Genomic DNA, 25,242 nt, shown 5'->3' with positions numbered 1-25,242 from the left:
CAATACTGCCAAACAATCTGGAGGAAAGTAAGCCAGAAAAATAGTTCATCTTGAATACAGAACCAAGAGTTTCTCTGAATTTTGTTTGGAATTCAATCTGAAAAGACTACAGATGTTTTCCAAAATGATTTTTACAGAGATGTAACGATGATATTTATGGTTTAAGTATTTTCAAGCCAGGGATGCTGTCAACTTATTACTTCTATTACTATTTTTATATATATACTCACAGAACATAAAAATTACTTGCAGACTTGAGGAGCACTTGTTTGATTTGACGTAAAGCTTCAGAACCAGTTAGGGTAGTATGGTTAGGTTGCAGTTGGACTTGATGATCTTTGAGGTCTTTTCCAACCTGAGTAATATTCTATTCAACTCTACAAATCTTGCAAAATATAGTCCTTTCACAAGTCACATGGTTTTGCTACATAAAATGAATGTGTTTTCTCATATTCTTATCATTGTCCCTGTGCAGAAAAAAAACATCACTAAAAGATGCTTGCAAATATAAAATTAAGGGCAGAGCTAACTTAATCTGAAACTGAATGTGGAAGCTGATACTTCCCTGGGAAATTCTGTCAGGGCTGTCTGACAAAGATTATTTCCATAGAGCTCAGATTTGAAGACATATAAAAGAAGTACATTAGTGAGAGGCTTGCAGTCCTTTTGCATTCCCAATTGTATACATCTGCTAAGCTATTATGATATTCTGTATTGCACAAGTTGTACACTAAACGCAAAATCTAATAAAGGACCTTGGAATATTCTAGTTAAACAGGATAATGCTATATTTGTGTTCCAATAAATCAAAACCCAGAATAAGATTCACGAAAGATTTAGTCCTTCTGATAGGAGATACATAATATTATTAGTCCTTCTGATAGGAGATACATAATATTATGATGTTGAATTGAGTTGCCTTGAGCTAACTAGAACTTGGCACAGGGCTTTCTTGAAGTGATCTTTTAGTCCTCTTCAGAATACAGGTAAATGAAACAGAGTATTCTAAGTATTCTTGTGTCTAACTATTTAGGTATCTAAGTACTTTTATGTCAAAGCTCTGAGTTCATTTTGCAGAGTATATATTTCTTAGAACTACGGCATGATAGCCATGCATTGACATAACCTTCTGTTTGTTACTGAAGTAACTTTGTCTTTAGTTTCTGTGTTTTTGTACTAGACTCATTTCTGTTGGTAAGTGCACTGAGAATATGCTTTCCAAATAAAGGGAGCAAATGGTCCAATCAAGGGATTACATAGACACTGGTTTCCTAGCTATTATAGCCATGACTAGAGGTTCCCCTTATCTACAAGCACTTAACAAAAGTGAGCATAATTTTAGAATGTGTTTTGCAGGAGCTACAGAGGTGTACAAAAATATTTTTCTTTCTAGTTTTGTTTCTGAACTGTTATACCAAGTTCACAAACATGGATTGATTAGATTTATAAATCTCAATTTAGGCGCCTGTGTAAGTTTGAGACCTACGCTTTTATTTGGTATGTTTCTGCTTTTTCCAGTCCACACCTGGATATCAATTTATCATTTCTTTATGTCAGCAAATATGCAACCTGGTTGCTTGCTTGCTTATTGTATGAGAAAAGGCAAGCATCTTGTAGAAATAACATTAAAGAGTGGTTAACCTAGGGGATATAATTGTTGGGATCTGAACATGTTACGTAGATGATATTACTGTACACAGAAGTAGAATGTTCACAGAAGATAAAAGTGTGTTCTTTGGTTATTGTGTTTATATTTCCTCTGAAGACTAAATCCTGCCTCATTCAAGTTAGGTGGTTTGTTGTTTTTTCCCTCTAGGCAAAATTCTTTGCTGGTTTAGGAAGCATGATTACAAAGACAACTGCAGTTGCAGAAATAGTCATAAAATTTAGGGGGGATTTGCCTCTTTCAGGGACTTGGAATCAGTTAATTGAATGAGTAAAATAAATGCTATTAGTTACCAAAACTTAAGAACAATTGCAAGAGTTTTGAAAGTCTGAACAAAATTCATTAAGCATTAGGAGGAAGAAATGGATGTTGAATGCTAAGCGTTTTCTAATTTCTTTCTCACAGAATGCTAGCTTTCTCTCCGAAGCTCTTTTTCCCATGCACGCGATGAGAACTGAAGAGCTGGATCCCTCCTTCAAGCTGCATGAGAACATTGCAAAGGTAAAAGAAATTGAGTGATCTCATTTCCATGTGCTTTCTTTCACAGAGATAAATTATGGTTTGTGAATATAGACAGTTTTGAAAGATGACCTAGTGTTGTTTTCATGTTAATACTCGTTTTGCAGTAAAATGTGTTGGAGGATTTTTCATTGAGATGCACCTTCTGAAATGTTCTCCACTGTAATATTGGTTAATCTGAATGATCAGAAGAGCTTTTGTGTCTGCTTCATTTAATGTGATTTGGTTGTATTTGTCATAGTTCACATTAAGCTTGTCATTGGCATGAACGTGAGGCATTGAGCGTTGGTGGTGGGAAGTAGCAAGTTTGTTGCTGTCAATTTTGACTGTAAAGAAAGCTCTGAGGGCATCTTCACCTGCACACGCTTGATTTTATGATGTCAGTGTTCTCACATGGGAGGAGGGGACTTGCAATCCTGAAGATTGATTCTGGAGATTGGTATACAGAGAGGTTATTCCCAAACTTAATGTATTTTGACTCATCTCTCATTGTTCCGTTATAGTACTACCTCTTTGTTATTTATTCATACAAGCAAAACTACTCCTTGCTCTAAAGTGCTTTTTCTTCAGTGTGTCCGCTCAACAAGCCCTGATTCTGCAAAGATACGTGTCTGTAAATGAAGTCTCCTTCATGAATTCATTCACTTGCACTCAAACTGCCTATAAACCTATTTAGACTAACAAACTGATTTCTTTGTTTATTTGGAGCTACTTCTTTTGGAAGAGCAGCTGCTGTTGAAACATTTCTTTTGGCAACACAAAAATTCTCAAAGATCAGCAACATGGAAATATAGCATGTAGGCAGATGAGCAGCTCTGGCAAAATAGTTACTAACGTTTCATTGTGGTGAAGAACCAAGGCTTTAATTGCAGTCGTAGCATGTTGTAGTGACATGTTAAGTGGGATTTTACAGATCTTGAAATCTGAAGAGTGTTTTATAATGCGTACGTTGAGTATTATAGTGGAGGAATGTTTGCCTGGATGGCAGAGAATGAACATAGACCAGGAGAAGTCAGTTGAGACGGGAGTGAGTTGTTGTCAAACACATACTTATAGAAATATGTGCTAACTTCCAACAAATTTTTTCAGTGTTATTCAGCACTCTACATCAGTGTTCCGCAGTAACTATTTAACTCCACTACATATTTAACTGTAGGTATTAATGATAAGGCTGAAAATACTTGGGTGTTATGAAATATGCTCACTGGAGTAGTCTAATCATGTTCCAAGATTACGCAGTTCTGAAAGCTTTAATGGCAGTTCCCTAACAGGGAGTACCACTGGAGCCACTTACCTGATAACAGACTTGAAATAGCAATAACCTTTTATTGATTTTTACTTTGGCAAACACCAAAGTATTGAAAGATATGCCAGAAGTGGCATAATTGTTTTATGGGTAATGAGTTACATGTAATAAGTATGAGTAATATGTATAATGAGTTATGGGTGCTGACAGATGACTCTTGAGAAAATTATTAGTGATCATAATTATTCTACACTTTGATTATAGAGCTGCGTAAAGTAGAACTAACTAATGTAATGCAATTAACTTACAGACTTTACACAAAATGGCAATAATGAGCAATATTTTCATTTGTAGAGGAAATACCTTTTGTGTATGTGTAGTACACTGTAGCAGTTCCATTTGTGTTTGTTTTATTTTTCTAAATAAGCACTTCCAAAAATATGGCAAATTCTTTTCTTGAAGCAAATGGAATAGAAAACACTTTTTTGTTTGTTTGTTTGGTGAATGAAATCCACATTTTAACCAAGAAAATCATAGAATTGCAAGGTTGGAAACAACCTGCAGGGTAGTCTAGTCCAACTGTCCTCTCATTACCATTGTACCACAAGCCTCTAAAACATATCTCATAGCTCCTCATCCAGATGCCTCTTGAACACTGCCAGGGTCAGTGACACCACCACCTCCCTGGGCAGCCATTCCAGTGCCTGACCACTCTCTGAGAGAAAAAGTTATTCCTTGTGTCTAACCTAAACCTTCTCTGGTACAACTTGCGGCCATTTCCTCAGGTCCTGTTTGTTGCCTGGGAGAAGAGGCCAAACCCCTCCTCATCACAAACTTACTGAAGGGAAGGTTGCAATGAGGTCTCCCCTGAGCCTCCTCTTCTCCAGACTAAACAATCCCAGTTCCTTCTGCCGCTCCTCATAGGACTTGTGCTCCAGACCTCTCACCAGTTTCATCGCCCTTCTCTGGACACGTTCCAGAGTCTTGGGTTTTTTTTTCGTAGTGAGGGGCCCAAAACTGAACACAATACTCAAAGTGCAGCTTCACCAGTGCTGAGTACAGAGGGATGATCACCTCCCTGCTCCCGCTGGCCACAAAATTTCTAATGCAGGCCAGGATGCCGTTGGCCCTTTTGACCATCTGCGCATGTTGTCAGCTCATGTTCAGCCGAAAACATGTACAGCATGGAATCTGTGATATGAGGAATTCTCTAACAGATCATACTCCTTTTTTCTTTTAAAGCATGAGAGGGATATATATTCCCATTTACTCATATAGTGCCATTAATTATCTAAGTGAAAAGAATACCCATTCATATTTGGAATACAGTGATTTCTTTATCTTTAATAGTTCTTGTCTACATTATTGCTGTAAGTCAATTCTTGTGGTTTGATGCATGCTACCTCTGCTAAATATTTGGGTTGGGAATTCCATCTCATTTCCATGCAGTAGTGTCTGTGAATGAGCTCTTTTTTTGTATGCTTCTATACTGAAAAAGTTGCAAGTAGCTGTGTATGTATATAACTTCTATGCAATATTGCCATAAATTATTGAAATAGTAAGTTTACTGAACAGAAGATGATATCCAAAGTAATATGAAAGGGGGAAGAGCCTTACAATTCCAAAGACTGTTAGTGCCTATTTTGAATCAATACAAAAATGATATGGAGAAAAATAATAATGCTGTTTTTTGCCAGAATTTAAAACCAAAACAAAATGTCATTGTAGTCAACCAGCTTGAAACTTCTTTGCATTTCACTGAAGCATCTGTTGTATTTTTGGCAGAGATGTAATCTTTGTAATATCAAGGTGGAAACAATTCACAGACCATGTACAGCACATCTACATTGCAAAATTTTACCAGAAATGTTTATTCCAGCAGATTATTACTGGCATAGCTGCTTCAGTAAAGTACGTTCACGTTCATGTGTTGTTCCCACTACAAATCACCTTTTTTGCTATCAGATTACTGTTTGAAAAAGTTGTGTGGCATTGTGCTTATGCATCCCAGTGGCCTCTCCTTCAAGGCAATTGTGCATCTGGATTTCAATTGATGTCTTCCTTTTTCATTTAAAAATTTCCTTGATGTAGAACTACAGAATTTGACAGAGTGGTTCATGATTTCCAAACAGAAGAGACAGAATATTATTTCAGAGCTACAACACATGTATCAAAACACTGGCATGGTGCATACAGAATGAACCTGAAATATTCAGAAAGCAGAAGTTCAGTACACTCGAGTTGCATATCCAAACCAACACCAGGGAACATGGCAGCCTGCCCCTGCATGACTGTGTAGTGTGCAAACTGGAAGTTTTTGTTCCCTCATGAAACTGTGGTGCTTTGGAGTACCAATTTCCACAGATAACTTATCCAGTTAACTTTCTACAGTGATTTGTTCCTTTTGATGTCATTCTTAAAATTCCTATTTTAATTGAGTCTGATAGATTTTCACATCAGCTATCAGTCTCTTTAACGTTGTTCCTCTGAAGGCAGGAGTTATGAACCAACCAGCATTAGTATTGCTTTTTTAGTGATAAATTATGCTATGATTTCATACTTGCAAAACATATTTCCAGAGCCTCCAGCCAGCAAACAGGAGTGCAGACTGGGGTAAGTGAGAGAGATCGTGAATGAAACCAACATGCAAGAGGGGCAGTTTGGGATGTATGAAGTGATACCAAGCTGGAGAGCCATATTGGAGGAAATCTGCTATTGATAATTTTAAGATGTAACAGTTGACCTTGCTTGGAAGAATTCAAAATAGTCTGCAATATCACTTGGATTCTCTGTCACACGTAAAACCATCTGCACGTTGTTTTTTAGCTGAGAAATTGCAGGATAACTTGGTTCATGTCTTGATTTTTCTGTTTGTCCTCCCACAGCTGGGAGCAATTTGTGATATTTCAGTAGATCCCATCTGCCTTAAGGTGATATAATAGTAAGAGGCAAATTTTATTAGTAAAATTTGTTAGCATAGGTGCAGCATAATGCTCCAATTGCCAGATGGTCTCTCCATAACTTAAATTACTTGTTTTGTTGAATAGCCTCTCATACACTGGTCTGAAGCGTCTTACTGGCATTTTGTGGTTTAATGGCATCTGAGATGTGCAGAGCAGAACTCTTGTCTGTGGTGACAGTCTTACTGCATTTGCACAAAACCAAACTTGTCTGAATTTTTCTGTAAGAAAAAGCAGTAAAAGAGCACAGTAATATTTCACAGAAATGGTTTTATTTAGCACATATTCTCTTAAGCACACGAGTGAGAGTTTTTATTTTACCCTTATCCTTCTTGCATGAAAGAACATCTAATCCAGTTCAAGCAGAAGGTAAATACAAACCTACTGAAAACTCCCTTCTGACAATGTGTATTTTATTCTGTTATTCTGTACTTATTGCGAACAGCGGGGGAAAAAAAAAAGAAAAAAGAAGTGAGAGAAAGCCTGGTGATATAAACTTTCTCTGTAACTTTGGGGATGCTATATGAACTGTGGTGACCAAGCAACAGCATTCAAAGCAAAAAAAAAAAAAAAAGGGAATTTTCTCAGCATTAGATGTGAAAGAGGAGACTTTGCAGGGGAAGACATGAGGTGTTCTGACAGGCAGTCGCACTGTGCTTGGCCAAACAGTATATTCCCTATGTGTTCTCATCTAGTTAGGGCAGATATGCTTGGAATTTTCCAGTAGTTCTTTGGTCTTAAAAGCAAATAGCCTCAAGGATTCTTGCACTTTATACTTGAACTCTGGTGGATATAACTAAGTAATAAAAATGAGTTGTAATTGCCTTGATGAAGATTTGATGAACCATCATCATTGGCCATCACAAATTTGTTGGTTCAGTCACAGATTAAAAACATCAACACAACATTTTCCACATCTTTCCCGCTAATGACTTGTTCAAAATGGTGGAAGCATTACCGGACAGAACTAACTCAGTTACCCCTTATGCCATTTATTTGTCATGTTATGGAAAGATGCCATGATTAGAGTATTTCACAACTGGTTTTCTTTCTAAAATTTCTCAAGGATTTTTACTCCAAATTGTGGCAATCAGACTAAACAAAAAAATTAAAAAGCTAAGAATGAGAGGAAGCATTGCTTAATCCACAGTTTATGTAAGGGAAAAAAAGATGCCACGGGCCGACATTTTGAGTACTCAAAATAATGGAGCAACTACTTCATCTCCTCACGTAAATTCAGCATAAATTCATAGAATCAGCCTAGCACAGTATACAAACACTGGGACATAGTTCAACACTGAGGCTAAATTTCTGGAGTTGATATTTAGCACCTGTGTTTGATATCTGTTGGAATTTCAACTGCTAGGAGTGACCAGATGGACAGTTCTGTAGTAAGTATACAGGTCTTGTGAGTGTCTGTGTTAGTGAGACTTAGCTGACTTGGAAAGAAGTTACACTGCCTATGGCAATGCTTTCATTTCCAGTGCCATCTTTAGCTTATGTTGAGATTTGTAATCCAATTGCATCTCTGGCTGGTTACTGTGTGCCGCATCAGTGACAGGCTAAGCATAGATGGTAATGGCAGATGTCATTTTTTTCTTATTTTTTATTTGTATTTTTTTTCTGCTGCTTGATAATTGTGAGTTTACAAAGAAGTCACTGCACATTTATTGCTATCTAATGATAGTTTTCTGTTTTGTCCGGTAGTAGCTTTGTACTGAGAGATAGGAAAACATATTTTACATTCATTGCTCTTACTTCAGAAACATAAGTTTGGTATGAGAGATAATGAATAATTGGACGTATACATGCGTTTTGTAAGGAATATCAATACAATTTTGTATTCAGCCACTGAAATCCAACAATATCTGAAGCAAGCTAGTCTAGTAGGAACATGCCTGAGGTTATCTGAATTTTCTCCTATGTTTCCCACTGTCCTATTTTTCATGCATTTAGTTACTGAATTAATCAGAGTATCATTTTATTAATTCATTTTTAGCAGCAATACTATCATAGGTGTTTGCTACTAGTTCACAAATACTGAAGCTGTCAAAGATTAATTCTTTAGGTTTTGCATACATGTAGTGAATATTGTCTACGCAGGAAATATAAGCTTTTCTCAAAACAAAACACTAACCTTCTACTACTATAAGTCCTAGTCATTTCGATACTCTAGAATGAGTTTTTCTGTTGTAGTGGCAAACTGTTCATTACTTTTCTCTCTTCCCTGACCCAAAATGAATATCAATGCTTACGTATCATACAGCATATAAATAGATTTTAATTAATTACAGCTTGTGTTATGATCTTGCATAAAACTCTGTCTTCTGAGGGAAGCTATGATCATATTTAACAGAAATGTCAAATCAGAATTCTTTTCCCAGAGAATCCCTCTTAACACATTAGGTTTAATCTAATGCTAATGTAGTAATAACTTCCTTATTTAGCAAGACTTAATATCATCCAATTTGCATATGGCCGAGTATGAGGTAAAGTCAGGGAACTTAAGTATCTGCTTAAGTGCTTTTTCACAAGAGATGAAAATTGGCTGCTTGAATTCTGTTCATTAATTATTTGGCTTTACAAGCAACCTTCAGAAATACTTGGGGAAACACAGCTGCTATAATTATTTTTTTAGTTCATTTTAGCTTTGAATTCACACCAGTAACTTCCTTTGATCTACTTATTACTGACATTTTGTCTCTTGTTTTGATTTTTTTGTGACATAACTTGCAACACATCGGAGCTTCACGAGCTAATTTGCTTCGTGAGCTCAGTCCTGTATTCAGAATGAACTTTTCATAACTTTGTTTTCTGTTAAGTAACTTTAAAATGTCAAATTACTCTGGAGGCTTATTCCTATCCTATAGTGTTTTAAATCTTGTCTTTAAATGTCATTACCCAGCTTAGCACCTAACTGATAGCCGAGCTCTGCTGGAATTGTCCTCTTTGTGCTGAGCATTTCCTGGAACTGTGGCCATCTGAACAGGGGAATAAAATGTCTGCACAGTGGATAGAAAGAGCTGTCCTGGAAGATAGCTCTTAAGAACTCACCCATTGTGATCTGAGTATGGGGATAGAAGCAGGAAACTAATAGTAAAAATAAAGCACAAACTTAAGTCAGAATACAAAATTCTGCTCTTCAGCATTGGAGCCTGTAACAAGGGCTGCTTACCAGAGCAGTCCATTTGAAATGTGAAATCGGATTCCATTGGCAGATTACCTGAATTGCTTCATAATTCTACTTGTGTATGAAAATCTTGATGTGCTTAGTAAAAAAAAAATCTTGATGATGTTTTTGTAACATAATTCAGTCTAAGAAAATGCACTTTGCTCTTGTTCTTTTTCTTTTATTCTGTCTCCAAAATGTTGATATACAACTCTTTAAATCAAATAACTGAAAAGCATAGAATTGTCTTTACTAATAGTTCTCCTTGAATGAATTATAGCAAAATTAATGTGAACAAAACCTTGTCTCTTAAAAGACAATTGAACAATGCAAACCGATTTTGTAGAAGTCTAAAGGCTGAGACACAAAACAAATAAACACTTAGGGAAAAAAATACACGAAATCAAGAAAGAATATAAAATAAAGGTATTACAAAACTCCAGGAAGAACATCTTGCTTATTGATCTGCTTTTATTAAGAGTGTGGTCAATAATAATAAAAAATACTGCCAATTTGCTGACAGACTGGCATTAAAGCAGCTGAGATTAGACCAGTTAATGTTAAACTAAGGATAGGAGACTATAGCTGTAAATTAGAATTGTAAAATGGATTCAGATATAATCCTTTCTGTTCCCATTTTGAGTCCAGAGAAAGGATCCCATGTGCATGAGATCTAGGAGGCCAATAGCACTAATCACCTTGTCTGCCAACATTTCCTTGGGACAGGGCTGGGGATAATTTTTAGCAATCTAACCATCAAAACAAAGCAATATAACAGATGCACTTTTCATTCAGAAAGTTTTTTCAATATTCTAGAAGACAAAAGTAACACACGTATCCGTTCTCTTTTCCATGTAATATTTCTGCAGTCATCTTTACAGTGAACACAAATTTATTTTAGAACGGATAAACACACCTTAGAACCAAAGTTTATAGGTTTTCATAGGCAGCAGTGACATCTGTTGATAGAAATACAGTTAAAAAACTTTATTTTAAAGTATGTTGAATCTAAGTACAGATGCTATCTTTTTTTCAACAGATGGAACAAGCACTGAGTTGGCAAAATATTCCTTCTGCTGGCTTAATTGAGCTATGTATAGGCATGGACACTTCAACATCCAAATAGTTGTATCAAAAAATAGTCCGGTTATTTATATTTTTGTGGGTTTATCGTTATATTTTAAATGTAATAGGGATATATTTATATATATTCAGAAATATGTAAAAATCCAGAAAAGCAGAATTTTGTATCCCAACATCTTTACAGTTGTACAGTTTACAAACTGACAGACATTTTATCACATTTTTTTGTAAGATGCAAGGCAACAAACAGAAAAAAAATCCTGGGCTTCAGCTCAAATTGTAATACTTTGCTATTCTAAGGGCTTTATTGCTTTTTCTTCTAGAAAAAGTGGCTTTAGAACACAAAGCTGAAAACTGCACAAAAATATTTTTTTCTCTGTGAGTTGTTTTCTTGCTAAATCATTTTGAAGAATGGAATTTTAAATAAGATAGTTGCATCTGTCTAGATGCCAAGCTGTGTTAATTTTTCAGATTTCCCTGATTAGTCCTCTCTGCCAGATAAGTGGATATGATGTAAACAGATGAGCCCAGATCTAATTTCCATTATAGTACTAGTCCAGATTACTTTAGTGGAGTTCACTCTGTCTTCAATCAATATATGAGCCAATAGTCTACATGAGTTGTGCATATAAAGGAAAATATTTGTCAGATTTTAAGCTATTCACAAAGTATAAGCCTGTAAGTGCAGATGTACTCTAAGACTTTCAGGTGCAAAATGAGAGGCAGCAGCTGCAAGCATGATTCATTATATTTCCAAACAAAATCTGTAGTTTATTCCACTTTTGTGACTATAAGATCTATTTGAAAATTGAGTTATGAACTGTATTCTGCATCCCATCAGGAATCAGCCAGTACTTTGCCATGGTGACACTGCTATGCTTGAAAAGGGAATTTAGCCCCCATGCTGAAAAGAAAATGGAGGTATGCTTTGAAGACAAAAGAGTAATGCTTCTCTTATTTATGCATCTGGAAATCTTGATTAAGCTCAGTGGAATCAGTGCTCTGCTACAAAAGTTCCAGGTATTATAAAATAGCATAATTAATTGAATCAACATAAAATGAGGGGAACATTTCTATTTTTATCTTCTTTATTTTTACTTGAAATATGGAGAGCACTCCCTTGTGTCTGCAGCACTTATGCTCAGCATGCTGTGACCTTTGGTTGTTGGATTTTATTCTGTGGCAAGGAGGAAAGGATTCGGCAAATGAGTTTTTGAATAGAAACTCAGTATGTAATATAAGGAATTATATAAACTAAATTTAAACCTAATATATGTAAGTGCTCAGAGAAGGTTGTAACCTAGATAAAATTATTAGTTACACATCTTGTTTTTAAGATAATTTATTTGTCTTAATGTGGAAGAAAACTACTGGGATTTAAATTTTCATTTGAATTTTTCCCATTTTACGAAGTGTTTTAGAATTTTTTTATTTAATGTGAAGATGTGTTTGCCTCCCTCTGGCTTTGATACATCACATTTACTACCCACTCCCTTTCTGTTCCTACCCCTTCCTCTCACCCATATTCCATCAAATTCTGAGCTGTTCTCAAATCTTAGCACCTGCTATTGGAATTGGATTTTTCAAAAGACTTGAAACTAATGTAACACTGGGTCAAAAGTATCCATCAGTTCTGTTCTGCTGACTTTAATGGTTTCATGTCTGACTGGAATGTTATCATTTCGTTTTGTTGTTGATTTTGCTTTGGGTGTTTCTTTTGGTTTTGGCTCTCAAATCTGAGCCGTACAAGGTTTAGTGCCCGCATAAGGATGGTGGCAAGAAGCACGTGGTGAATAATGTAGAGGCAGTTATTTCAGCAGCAGCCTAATTTTTGATAGACTTTGAAAATTAAACCTAAAGAGTGTAGAAATTTGTCAAAGGAAAATTCATTCTTTATGTACACCATTGCAGGCTGATTCTTTTATTTGCTTAAAAATACGTGCCATAAATTAAAATAAGTAATTCCTGGTGTTTTTTTTATTAATTTTATTGCAGAAGATTTGTAGAAGCATCATGGTTAAGTTTGGCCAATAATAACAAATTGCTATTTTCTACATAACTAAGGGTGCACTGTGGCTGGAGTGTGATTTATTCTAAACTTTGAAGGAAGACAAGAGAAACAAATTATATAAACTTTATGGAACTCATTACTAAATCTGGTCTACAGGAACTCTGTGCAAATTCTGATTGGAATTTAAAAAACCTAATTATGAGTTAACATAAGAGCCGTATTTTATTTTTGATGCAAATGGCTGAGTACTAAAATTCTGATTTATAAATAAATGTAGTGGTTGTACTTGTGTAGTGCAATGAAAAAATGTCTAAATCAAAAATTTTCTTTACTACTTACTAGTAAGATTTGCATTTATATTATGGTTTTTTATAAATCTGTTCCAGAGTTTGTAAATATGCTTAGGATCAGTATATCCGTTTGGACAAGATTTGCTGAAAATCTATGGTTTATACATTCCTTTATTCTTAAGGAAGTATACATTTTAGTGAGACTCCTAAAAATATTTCCCCATTTTAAAATGTTGGCAGTTTTTGTGATGAGCTAATGAAAAGCAAACTATGAGAAGGCAGATTTGCATCTCCCAGTTTTATTAGGCAGCCACGTTGTTTATTTACAACTAATAAACTTGTTTCATAATGCAGCTTTATGTGTTGTTGTGTACCTAAAGAAAAATTAGTTCCTATGCTTACTGTTCAAGAGAGCTCTGCTTCAGAGTTAAATCAAACCACAAATCTGGTGAAGCGTGAACTGAGGAAGCATTTGCTGTTTATTCAGTCTCTAGTAGTTTTGTCATGTTACTCGTTTTTTGCAAACTATTTTCCTCGCACCCAGCTATGGTTATATGATCGCAGCTTAACTGGTGAAATTTTAAATATAAGTGAAGTGAACATTCTTAACAGAAGAAGCTCAAAGGTGTATTGTTGTGGCAGGAACTGCGCTGCCAGCTAATCATCAATAGCCATTTCTTTTCTGACAGATGAAACAAAGAGATTTCTGTATATAACCATATAAAGTTTTGCCTTTTTCTGTTTTGTGTCCTCCTCAGGAAGGCACTGTTTATGCCTGTGTTCTGCTATGCTTTTTCCCTCAAACTGTTCAAAATCTGGAAAGAGTGGAGATGAGTTTTAAACCTCCCTTATGAAGTCTTATGATTTACAGGCTAGGGTACCCCAGCACACTGTGCTTGATTGCTCTGTTCTTTAACTGCCTTTGCATATCCCCTGGACAATCTTCTTCATAACTTTTCCAGTGACTGATGTTAAAATCAGGTCCGTACTTTCTTGAATCTTCTCTTGCCCTTGTTATAGATTGGTGGACTGTTGGTAAACTGTTGAGAAGGTCCCAGCTATAATGTCTACTAACTCCCTCAGTACTTTGAGATGCATCCCGTTGAGCCCCATGGACTTGGAAATGTTCAGCTGATGCAGCTGATCCCAACAGGTATTTCTCGGAATCGGAGACCCGATAGAATTTGCTGTTTAGTCTAGCAAGCACATTACAAATACAGTAAAAACGTAGATGAAAGAAAGTGAATAAGAAAGGTATATCTTTAACATATGACTGGAAAGAAAGCAGTAAATTTGTATATAAATGAACACAGCCTGCAGAAGAATCAGATAAATCACTGGAATTTGGGAATTTTAATAATCTTCACATAGCCAAGTGAAGAAATGCTTTAAGATTGAATGGCAGGCCCTGTTCTCCCTGGCCAATTCAAATTTGAATACAATTCATCTTTTGTGAAACTGTGATCCAAATGAAAGTACTTCTCAGCTAGCAAAATAGCACAGGAAGAGAAATACATGTTGGAATCACTGACTGAACATCTTTATATAGTGCAGTTTAATTTCAGGCTAATTGCAGGGTGTGGTCAGGCCTTTACATAAATACATTCTGTTTTACTGATGGATAAAACGAGCCATGGAAAGATTCTGCATTATCTGACATAAATTATATTCTTCTGAACTTAATGTTCCAGCCAGTGCAATTCTTTTGATTGACATATCTAAGGAAAAGTTTTAGCTTTTTTCTTCCTTTTTTCTTGAGATAAACTGAACAAACTTGTAGCTGACAAGAGCCTCACATGAGATTCTAATGAGGCAAAGAGAACACAAGGTTTCTTTCTATGCTATGAAGAAATAAAACTGTAAGGACATTGTATCATGATTTCCAAAATACATAAAGATTCAAAGTTTTGCTTGTATCTCATATTTTGCATGATGTGGAGGGTGATGTGCTGAATATTGAGGATATCAGTTAAGATCAAAATTAGTCTATCTCCTCACTTTCTATTCAAAGCTGTGAATCTTTCATTTGCACTCCCTTTCTCTTACAATGAGAAATCTCACAGGACAAAAGGGTACGCTTCTGGAACTTTTTCTACTTATGTCCTAAGTGTTTATTCTTATAGGAAGTGTGTTAGAGATTCTTGTTCAAGTACTTTTCTAAGACAGCTTGCCTTAGAAATCTGTATGTTCTAAATGCTTTATTTACATCATTGCATTTGAAGTTGGCTATCATCTTAAATTAGTAAGTTTTTATTTGGTGTTCCAAAGAGAACTGTTATATCACTCAAAACCATGTAGAGATTACTGGATATGATAAAATAATTTAAGTAAACTAGATATTAAACAGATGTTGTTAGAAATCAATTTACAAAAAAAAAATTAAGAATTTACTTGAAATCTTTAAAACATCCTTCACTATAAAGCTTCAAGAATTCCTCATTTTTATGTTTGCTTGTTTCTATACATAATAATTTCATCTCAAATTCCCATTGTGTCTTATTATATTTACCTGACAATACAGCGTTGATTTGGCTGTTAGTTATACCATTAAAAACATCCATACATTTTTGTCAAAGACTTGGATATTTTTTGTGAAAATTGAATCACTCCTGGTTATGTCTGTACTTTTGAAGGGACGTAGCTCCTTACAGAAATGCTGCTGTGTTCTTCTGTGCTGAGTTACAGTTAAACAGAGTAACTCATGAAACACCATCACAGCAGAAAAGAAGACCATGATAGCATTTGTCTTAATTATTAACTTTCAACCTCCTTATCAACATTAGCACCAAACCCCCTAAAAATGCATTCATCTCTATACAGCAAACAAGATACGGCTTGTGACTTACCCTACATGAGTTACTTGTTTGAGCACCTTTTCAATATAGCTGTGAAAATGATATAGAAGGGAAATAATGTGACAATATCAGAGCATCCAGTTTTGTAATGTGAACCATGTTTCCATGGACCAAATCGCCAGCAATTGAACATTGGACTTAAGTGAGTTTATACATGGGTAAGCTATTTTAATACATTTATAAAGCTGAAAGAAGTGATACTTTTTGCATATTGACAGGTAGTATATGTGCAATATTTCTTTTATTGCAGTGAGACACAGATCTTGATAACAAACTGTTAGTCATACCATGGTTGCTGTCTGAAGATATCAGCTGTCCCAGGTATGCTATTTATGCAGAAACATTTTGAATACTCATATCATTTGTAAGAATAGCAAATCCGGAAGCTTTAATTGCCTCTGCTTATTATTGCATTTTTATGAAGATTATTAATCTATTTTAAACAATAATAAGTTATCTTAGGGATTTTGACAGCCATCTTAGAAACCAAATCGAAAAAGTGAGAAACACAAAAATGGAAACGTTTTTCCTTATTGCATCTGATTTAATAACTTTGTTCTGGTTATGGTTCAGACTGTGAGCTTTAACTTATGCTGTAGCATTTTGAGAGCACAAAAAGAAGCAGAAACAATTAAAAAAAAAATCATTTTATTCTTGGAAACTGAGAATTCAACTGTCTTGATTCTATGGAGACACGTTGTTCACCAGCCCAATCGTTGTTTAAGGGATAAGTTTGCTACACAGTAAGATAATGTTCAATAAGTCCAGAATGCTGGTTGGTAGTTGTTGGGTCTTTATTTTTGTCTTTTTTTTTTTCCTTAGAAGTCTGTCAAAAAACATTTATTTAAAAGCCCGGAGTGTCCTTCTCTATTTGCTGCAATTTTCATGGTGTTACTCTGGCAAATGTAATTCTGTTTCTGTTTGGCACTTGTTCTCTCCTTGTCTCAGTTACTACTAAATCTTATGTGTGATTTTGAGATAATTACAAGCATATGTAAAATGAAAAACGTGTTTCATTCAGTGCAAGATATATGTGTTCAATATATCACTCTGACTTACACTACCAAAATATGTTTCATTTCAATAAAAGCATTCATGTCTTGTAGATTTCAACTTGAATTGGTGCACAGATGTGAATCATAGAAATAGAGCTGGTCTTCTGAGAATATCGTAGGAAGAACAAAATCTTTGCCTCAAAATGTATTTTTCATTTGTCCTAAATTTCTAGTATCTCATTGACAGCTATTTATATTGTTAGACTTTCTATTGTACTTGTGAAAAAAGAGATTTGAGGAAAAGTCTTAAAGCTCTAGTACTTTTAGAAGGCAAGGATGTAATTGACTGAAGTAACTATCACAGCCATCGCTGCTCTAAAATACTAGTCTCTAATCCTTGCCAGTGATCACTTACAGGATACACTGCCCATACAAACTCAGTAAGCAAGTCACAATTATACATGAATTGAACTGAAATCAGTACACGTGTTATATGAGACTAAGATGAGTGTCCAGCTTTAATTCATGTTTGACAAACGCGGCAACATGGAATTTCAGGTGTTGCAATCCGGTTGTATTGTCCTTGTATCTCTTTAAATTGCTTACCTCACAGTACCTCATACTGACTATAAAAACACTGAAAACACAAATTGCATTGCAAAATCTATTCATTTTAAAATACTTGTGTAGGGCTCTTTGGTTGCTCTTAGGAATGCTTTATAAGCAGAACATTGGTAATCAAGAAGCTGCTAACAAGCAGTTGACATATTCTCCTTTCTATTTTTTTTTCCAACTTTTGTGTTATCTACTGTAATTTGCTAAAGTTTTGCAAATGCCTTTCAGTTAGAGAACTGAAATATATAATGCTTTGCATAGTCTTAAGCTCATCTTCATTAGCATGTACATTATTACATTATTTGCAAGTTATGTTCCAGAGAATCACATACATAACAGCAATTCAATATGTATCCTCACCTCATAATTTTTAAAAAGCAGTTTTAGTGGGGCATACGTATAAGAGAACCTACCTCCAGAATCTCTGTTGCAGGAGATTGTTTTAATTTAATTTCTCTGCCCACAGCATAAAGATTTTTTTTCCTCAGAATATAAGTCTTGTGACACATTGAGATATTTCAGCCTCACATTTTAACCTAATTTTAAGAAAAAATATGGAGAGGAAATTCAGTGGCACTTAAGTCTACAAGGGACATGTCCAACAGGAGGAGACATGTCCAATGGGAAAGACTTCTGCCACTTGATAAACTGTTCATTATTCCCATATGGCTGCTCGCAAAGCTTTTTCTTTCTGTTATTTGACAAAAACTTTTTCCTTAATTATTTTACTTAACTTTTGATTGTTTCTTTTAATTCTTGGAAACTTTCCCATAACCAGTGCGTTCTTACTTTCTTTGGTAAAAGTACCCTTTATTTTGGGATCAGAGGATTCTGATATATGTTAGCACTTTAATTATAAACTACAGAATGATAACTGAGTGAATAGAGCTAAGGCACTTTTAGACTAGCAGAACTGACAATTAAATATGCCTCCTTTCCATGCCTTGTAGTGTAGCCTTTTTTGTTACTGTTGTTAAATATGACTATTATTCCAAGTGAAGATTTATAATTGCTAATAGCTGCTTGGCTCCTTTCAGTGTAATATACCACCCAAATAATGCTCTCTGCTTTTACAGTATAAAGTCTTTCTTTGTCCCCTCTTTTGCAAATGTCAGTTGTTGCTGGAATAGAATAAGAAGAAAAGGCAATAAACTCTAGTAAAGATATCTACATAAGCCTCTGTCTCAGATACCTGTGCTTTTTGTAGAGAGAAATGCTTGAGGTCTCGAGGTAGAAATGAAAACTATGTGTATTTTTTAAAATCCTTCTTTGGGCGATGGCTCTGCGTTCTGATCGATCCCTCACCACAGAAATACCTTACCTCCTTATTTATTAGATGAGCCTTGGTAAAAATGTGTTCTGTGTTTCTGATACACGTACGTATAGCACAAAATGTTCTTATAAATTTCAGTCTACTATCAAAATGCTTCTGAAGGATACTTATATTCAATTTAAAGCTATTCAAAGTACATCGGATGCCTATACACATTGCCTTTCTACTGCAGGGGAAAAAGAAGAAGAAGAAAATTATTACAGTCTACAAAATCTGTTTTTATCTGTAACAGTCATTTTGATTTGACTTTTTCCCTTTGATCTGTGTATGCAAGCACGCTTGCATACGTACGTGCATGCATATATCACTGTGGATGCTGTCAGCACTCCTACTGGTTTGTTCACAATATGCATCAGTTCTGCAGTCCCTTTCCAGTTTTGGGGACAATTTATCTTGAATTTTGCATAATATGGAGAAAACAAGTTGGCTACACACTGATTACAGTATGCAGAAGAACATAATTAAATATTTTCTTCAACTTCATTTTAATGTTATAGTATTTAGAAAAAAAACAACATACCTTTCTTCTTGGACTCGTGGTCAAACTGCTTCTCTGCATCATCACATTCTTGTCTTGACACATTTTCCTCACAAGCTTTTTTTCTTCTTGCCATTCAGCTATAGCACTGCTGCCAAAATGATCTTTCTCAGCTGTCCTTTTAATCTTGCCATCTCCTCTTTCAGATATTCCCCAGGCTCCTAGCTATGTTTTGAAGCAAATTCCAACACGTTTTTCTTTCTATATCTTTTACTTCTGTTTCAACCCTAAGCTCTTCACCTCTCCAATCTCTTCAGCAACGTCCCTTTCATCTTCTTTCAGTGCTGTCATTGGATTTCTGCCTTAGTTGTCCTTACGTATGGAATTCTCAGTCAAAATTTGCCTTCTTGGATGGGTTTGTTTGTTTGTTTTCCATATTGAATCTCTCCTGATGAACACCTTTGGTTCCAGGAAGTTAATGTAAAACTGGAGACAAATTGGCATTCAGATGAGCCAAGCCAGAACCAACAGGAAGACAAGAAAGCGTCCAAAGCATGGTAATGTCAAGGCGAGTTCAGACCTTTGAGATGTCTTTGCAAGGCATGTTGTGAATAGTCTCAAGCTGTACCTTTCATGTCACACCCCATTTCTTTGATTCTCTCAGATAAGCTTAAGATAGTCAACAAGCTTTCTCAAGTAGAGGTTTCTCTGGCATGCCATGTACTTTTGTTACACAAACATCTGTGTATATTATAAATAAGATGTTTAAAACAGAAAGTACCTAAGGCAATCATGGTACAGACTGGAGGTAAACATTTATTTAGCTCTTCATTTTATGAGTAACTTATGTAATTTGAGCTCCTATCGTGTTTTCAGATTATATGCTTTTAAAATTTATTCTCTATTTAATCTATGTTGTTTCTAATGTATTATTCTGCCTTTACCATTTTAATACAGAGGTCCAGTAAACATAAGGTGCAGTGGAATGAAATAGCTAATGTAATTTGAATATCGTAGTAGCAGGTGTATTATTATGGCCCCAGATATGGTTATAAATCTCATTTCTAACTTCAGATAGTTATAGAGTTTTACTGTTAAGCTTCCTTATGAATTTTGAGGGCCATTATATAACATGATACATTTCTTTGAGACTTACTTTCTCTGATTATATAAATATTCTGTGATGAAAATCATTATTTCTTAGGTCTTTATTCAGTGTTGTTCAGAGACAAGTTTGAAAGGTGAGGGAGTTTCTTTTTCAGGTAAATTGGCAGCCTCAGGAGCATGCCAGCTAATTATAAAGTACTTCACTGGGTTCATCAAACTGACCTGAGATTCCCTAAGGCTCAAGGAGTTTGTCAGACTTGGCATTTTCCCCAAGCCTGAGGGAAGCTTGCTCAGTCCCAAACATATTCATCTTTAATTAATGTTTTCTTTTTAAAATAAAACAATCAATCTTCTCCCACCTTTATTTTTCAGCTATGTTATTTAAATACAGGAGGAGGTATGAGATCTCTTCCTGAAATTTAAATTCCAAATTATTAAAGTCAGCTTTTTACTTCTTATTCTATGTACCTTGCACAGTATACGTTGAAAATTAAATATCCCAATTGAAGAAAAAAAAATCATAAAAAATTCAGAGAAATTTCATCTTTGAATTACGATGCCAACAAGAAGCTTAAATACTTTGCTGGTATAGTAACTACCATGTGAGCGTATCCAAGAGTAGAATTAAATCTCAATTCTCCTAACAGAGAAATTGAGCCTTTCTGTGGGTACTGTAGGCTGTAACCTATGGGGTTCACATGCTGGCATCTTTGAGTAAACTCAGTATATTATCCACCCAATTCTTCCCTGAGGTGGAATGTGTCTGTTAGTGTTTATGGGGCTTTTCTATATACTAGACAACCATGCATTTTCACCTTCTCTTGGATCCTCATCACTGTAGTTCACTAGTTTCTCTCCCTCAGGGCTACTCTGTCTTCTTTAATGAACTGTCAGTGTTCCAGTCGTCACTGATTAGGGTGACCTAAATGGAAAAAATTGAGGGACCTGTGCATCAAGAGGTGGCAAAAGAGGAAAGGGCAATATTTTCCCTACATAACCATTAAATATCTTAGCTTTGCTGTGTTTGAGGGAATTAAGGTTTTATATGTAATGCTCTCATGACTCTTTTCATAATGCTTATACTGTTGAGTCTCTGCTGCATTAATTGTCCGAGCTTTCACTTCTGGTCCTCAAGGAACCATTGCCTCAACTCCTCCTCATTGAAGCTTTTCTTCACATTCTTCAATTCCTAAACTCAATTTCTTCCATCTATTGTACCTGGTTCTCCCAGATTCGTCTGTCTTTTTGTACGGGCTGACCGCTGCATGGTGCACTTAATGTCCACTTAGAAGACATCATAAGTGCAAATTAGACTAGTTACAGTTTAAGATTCCTGTTATAGCATTTTCTCATTTTCCTTTAGTAAATATCCAGTCAGGTTTGACACAATTTGAAGATCTTGCTATTCAGTGAGTTTAAGGCAGTAGAGTATAAATGGCATCGCAGTGTTCTGATATCATCATCATTAACATTGAAAAGTGTATGAGTGAAACTGGGATAGATGAGGAAAAATAGAATAAAAATGTATTGTTGCAGTAATGGAAGAAAAAGGGGGAATTAAGAACATCAAGGAGAATGACTTAGGTACTGAAGCAGATTATATGCATTATTTTAATTAAGAGTGTCTAATAGTACATATGATTTCCTTTGAATAATAATTGCATGCTGATGAAGTATGATTAGACATTTTTTCTTAGGAGTTCAATTAAATCAAAACCATTTCTGTAAACGGGGAGTGATTAAAAAGATGATATTGAGGTCTAAACTGAAAGCTGTAGTTGAAGCTTCATATTGCAGATTTCTTCATTATCACTCTCCTCTGATGACTGTTATCTAGTTTTTGACAATGCCACAATGCAGGCTCAGTCCTGCATAATCAGCATTAAGAACTGATATTACAGATCATGTGGAAAGTGAGCAAGTATTTGGATGTCCTTCAGTGGGTGAGTCTGGCATTGGTCCTAGTGCAGGAAGATTCTTGGCTCATGGAGCAATCATGATCCATCTGAGTGGATACTTTGATCAGTTATGACCAGACTTTGATCATATATGCCAGGCAATATACAGTTTGCTGTGCTAAAATCTGTAGTACTTTTTAGAGTACTTCTGAATCTGCGTGATTACACTGTTGCTTGTTTTATCTGCTAGTCATTGCTGCCTGACTTGCAAAACCCTGCCAACTGTCTGGCAACTGTTAACAAAATTATCGCTTCTTCTGCTGATTCTCATCATCCTGCGCTTTGATTAACCTGTATCTAATGAGTATGGAAGGCTGGTTGAGCTAGCATCTTCATTGGAGTCTTAAACTCATCAGGGAAAGGCATGAAGAACATGATGACTTCTAGATCACAGTACCAGTACATAGGAATCTATGCTTATATAGCTTGTCTGTTATCCTAACAGATGGTATTTACTTTCTTTACTTTAAACTTTCCTTTGCTGTTTACAAATACTCAGCATTGCTTGTCCTAATGTCTACTGCAGCATGCAAGGCTAGCTTCTTATATGTTCTATCCTTGGGATGCCTGTACTACATAAAAATGAGAAGATAGGCTCCGTAGTCTTGGTTTAAATTGATGGAGATCAATCCAAGGTGAAAGTTCTGTGTACAGTCATTGTCATTAGAGGTCTTTGCCGCTGATTTGTGCAAACAGATTTTGCTTCACATTTTATTACGTATTCCTCCCTCTCTCACAACGACAGCTAAATCCATTTCCTCAGGACTGAAGAACCAGCTTCAGGCTGTAAACATTGCTTCTTTAAAAAGGATCTACGCTGGTTTCCCACTTCTTTTGTTGTACCTGAAGCGGGTCAGAGAATGCAATCATTTAAAAGGTCAATTTGTGTGCAATGATGTGTTTATTGGAATTCTATATGCAAATCAGTCAGATTTAAAACAAATTTTTCTTTGTTTGTCACACTCAAATCACACAGTTGGTAACCAGAGCAACCTGGCTTTAAAGTTGGAGATAAAAAAGAATTAATGCTGGAGTGAACTTTTAAAATTCTGTTTAAGAAATATAGCATGTGGGTTTACAGTAGTGTAAAGATTTATGTCCTCGTGATGAGCACTTCACCCAGTGCTCATAGTGCAGAAGGGCATCTCTTATATCCTTTGGCAAGCTCGTAGCTACCCACTCTAGGGAAAAGGGTAAGTGACTTCAACTTTTTTTTTTAACAAGAGGCTTGAATTTTATTGGCCCTTCTGGAAGTTGATTTGTCTGACACTCTTTGCACCTAGATACCACTGAAATTTGACAGACATAAATATGAAATACGTGATTATAAACTCATCATCAAGAGTATTGCTGTTTACCACATACTTCAAAGACATGAAATTTCTGTTTATATGCAGGGAAAAAAAAAGTCACTTCAGAAAATTTCCCTTTCTATTGCTAAACCTCCCACACAAGGGACTGTGCTTTATAGTTAACTTCACAGTTTCCTATGTAAGTATTACCACTGTGTCTTCTGTACAGACATGAAATTACTCTGCCTCAGTTCCATAAGGGCCTGTTCATTTATGCATGTGCCATTACCTTGGACATTGAGTTAATGATCCCTGTTCTCTGTTGCTGCAGTAACAAGAACATGAGAACTGCCATAATGGGCCAGACATCAGCCCAGTTTCCTGTCTCTCTCGACTTCCAATTAATTTATATAAATATTTAAAATGTAGGAATTTCTACACATGCACAGCCACCAAACCAGAGATGAGTATGAGTTCATTTTATGTGCCCGTAATGTAAGGCACTGGAATGAATGACGCCCTACCAAATGTGAATGAAATCTCTAGGAAATTTTACTTTCAGTCCTCTAAGTGCTGTATGTTAATGTTGGCTAACAAATTAGGTTTTAGGCAAGTTATCACATAGGAGAATCCTTTTGACCTTAATCTCTCAGTGTGTCAGTCTTGACGAGAGCCATGCAGAAGAGGTAGCAAATGCCTGTAAGTGGAGAACTTATGTGCTCCACAGTAAGCTGCCCAAGCTGCCACAACTCCACTGTGTTTTAATGTGTAACTTTTGGGTTGACCAATGCTGTGTGCCATTTCAATAAAATAATTCAAGCATCAGATACCATCAAAGAGGGAGAATGGATGCTTTGTTCATTAACGTCTTTACTTCCTAGTCAGTATTTACCATACTGAGAATAAATAAAATGTTTTGAAATGATGCAGGAAATGTTGAAATAGAGTTTTTAATATTTATTAGATCTCAGGTATGATTTATAGTTCCCTTGATTACAAACAGCTATCAAACAGCTATAGTTATGGATCACTGTGCTCTAGTTCACCTGTTGTAGCCATGGACTCCTTGTAATCTTTTCTCAGAGAGCCTCTACTGACTTAAAATGCAGCACTTGGAGACAAATGTCAGATAGCTCAAAGTATCACGTGAGCTGTGGTGTTAATACGTGTCATGATACTGAGGTGCATTTCAGTACAAAAACAAATACAGTACTGTTGAATTTTTGACAAGTTCTGAATTTTCAGAAGTTGACAACTTTAGTTCAAAGCAAATATGGTTGCATGCGTATGACCAGATTTCTGTTTCTTTGTCTAATCAGGGAGTATCCTTCTGGTGCTTCATAAAAATAGAAGGTAGAGAAAAAAGCATTCATTCATCCACATGCCACAGGCTTTCTTTTATGACCTGGTTAGTTTTTGAGGGTGCTGAATAAAAGAAGAACAAGTGTGAAGACTAATTATACAGGAAAAATATCTAAGGTACATTGAGATCTCCATGTTAAAAACACTTCTTAATTTATCATGAGTCTCATGATTACTGCCATTCATCTTGTAATACTGGGTGCTGAAATCGTGCTATTGCCTGGGAATCACGGGTCTCATTTAAATAGACTTTGTTTCTTGTGCTTGATTAAAAAATCTGTTAATTTGATGGAGGTCTGGAAA

The 25,242-nt window shown here is 35.6% G+C and overlaps 1 protein-coding gene across 1 annotated transcript in view; it reads left to right on the top strand.

Annotated features, from left to right (window-relative positions):
- The window catches only part of NAALADL2 (N-acetylated alpha-linked acidic dipeptidase like 2), a 291,771-nt gene that overhangs the window by 238,668 nt on the left and 27,861 nt on the right, over positions 1 to 25,242 (top strand). Inside the window, exon 11 of the mRNA XM_010716883.3 lies at positions 2,072 to 2,167. Coding sequence (XP_010715185.1) covers positions 2,072 to 2,167 — 96 coding nt within the window. The remainder of the gene's footprint in view (positions 1 to 2,071; positions 2,168 to 25,242) is intronic.

Source organism: Meleagris gallopavo, chromosome 11 (assembly GCF_000146605.3).
Source record: "Meleagris gallopavo isolate NT-WF06-2002-E0010 breed Aviagen turkey brand Nicholas breeding stock chromosome 11, Turkey_5.1, whole genome shotgun sequence".
In the NCBI taxonomy this organism is placed as follows: domain Eukaryota; kingdom Metazoa; phylum Chordata; class Aves; order Galliformes; family Phasianidae; genus Meleagris; species Meleagris gallopavo.
The sequence above is the reverse complement of the archived record's forward strand: the minus strand, read 5'-3'. Positions and strand labels throughout refer to the sequence as shown.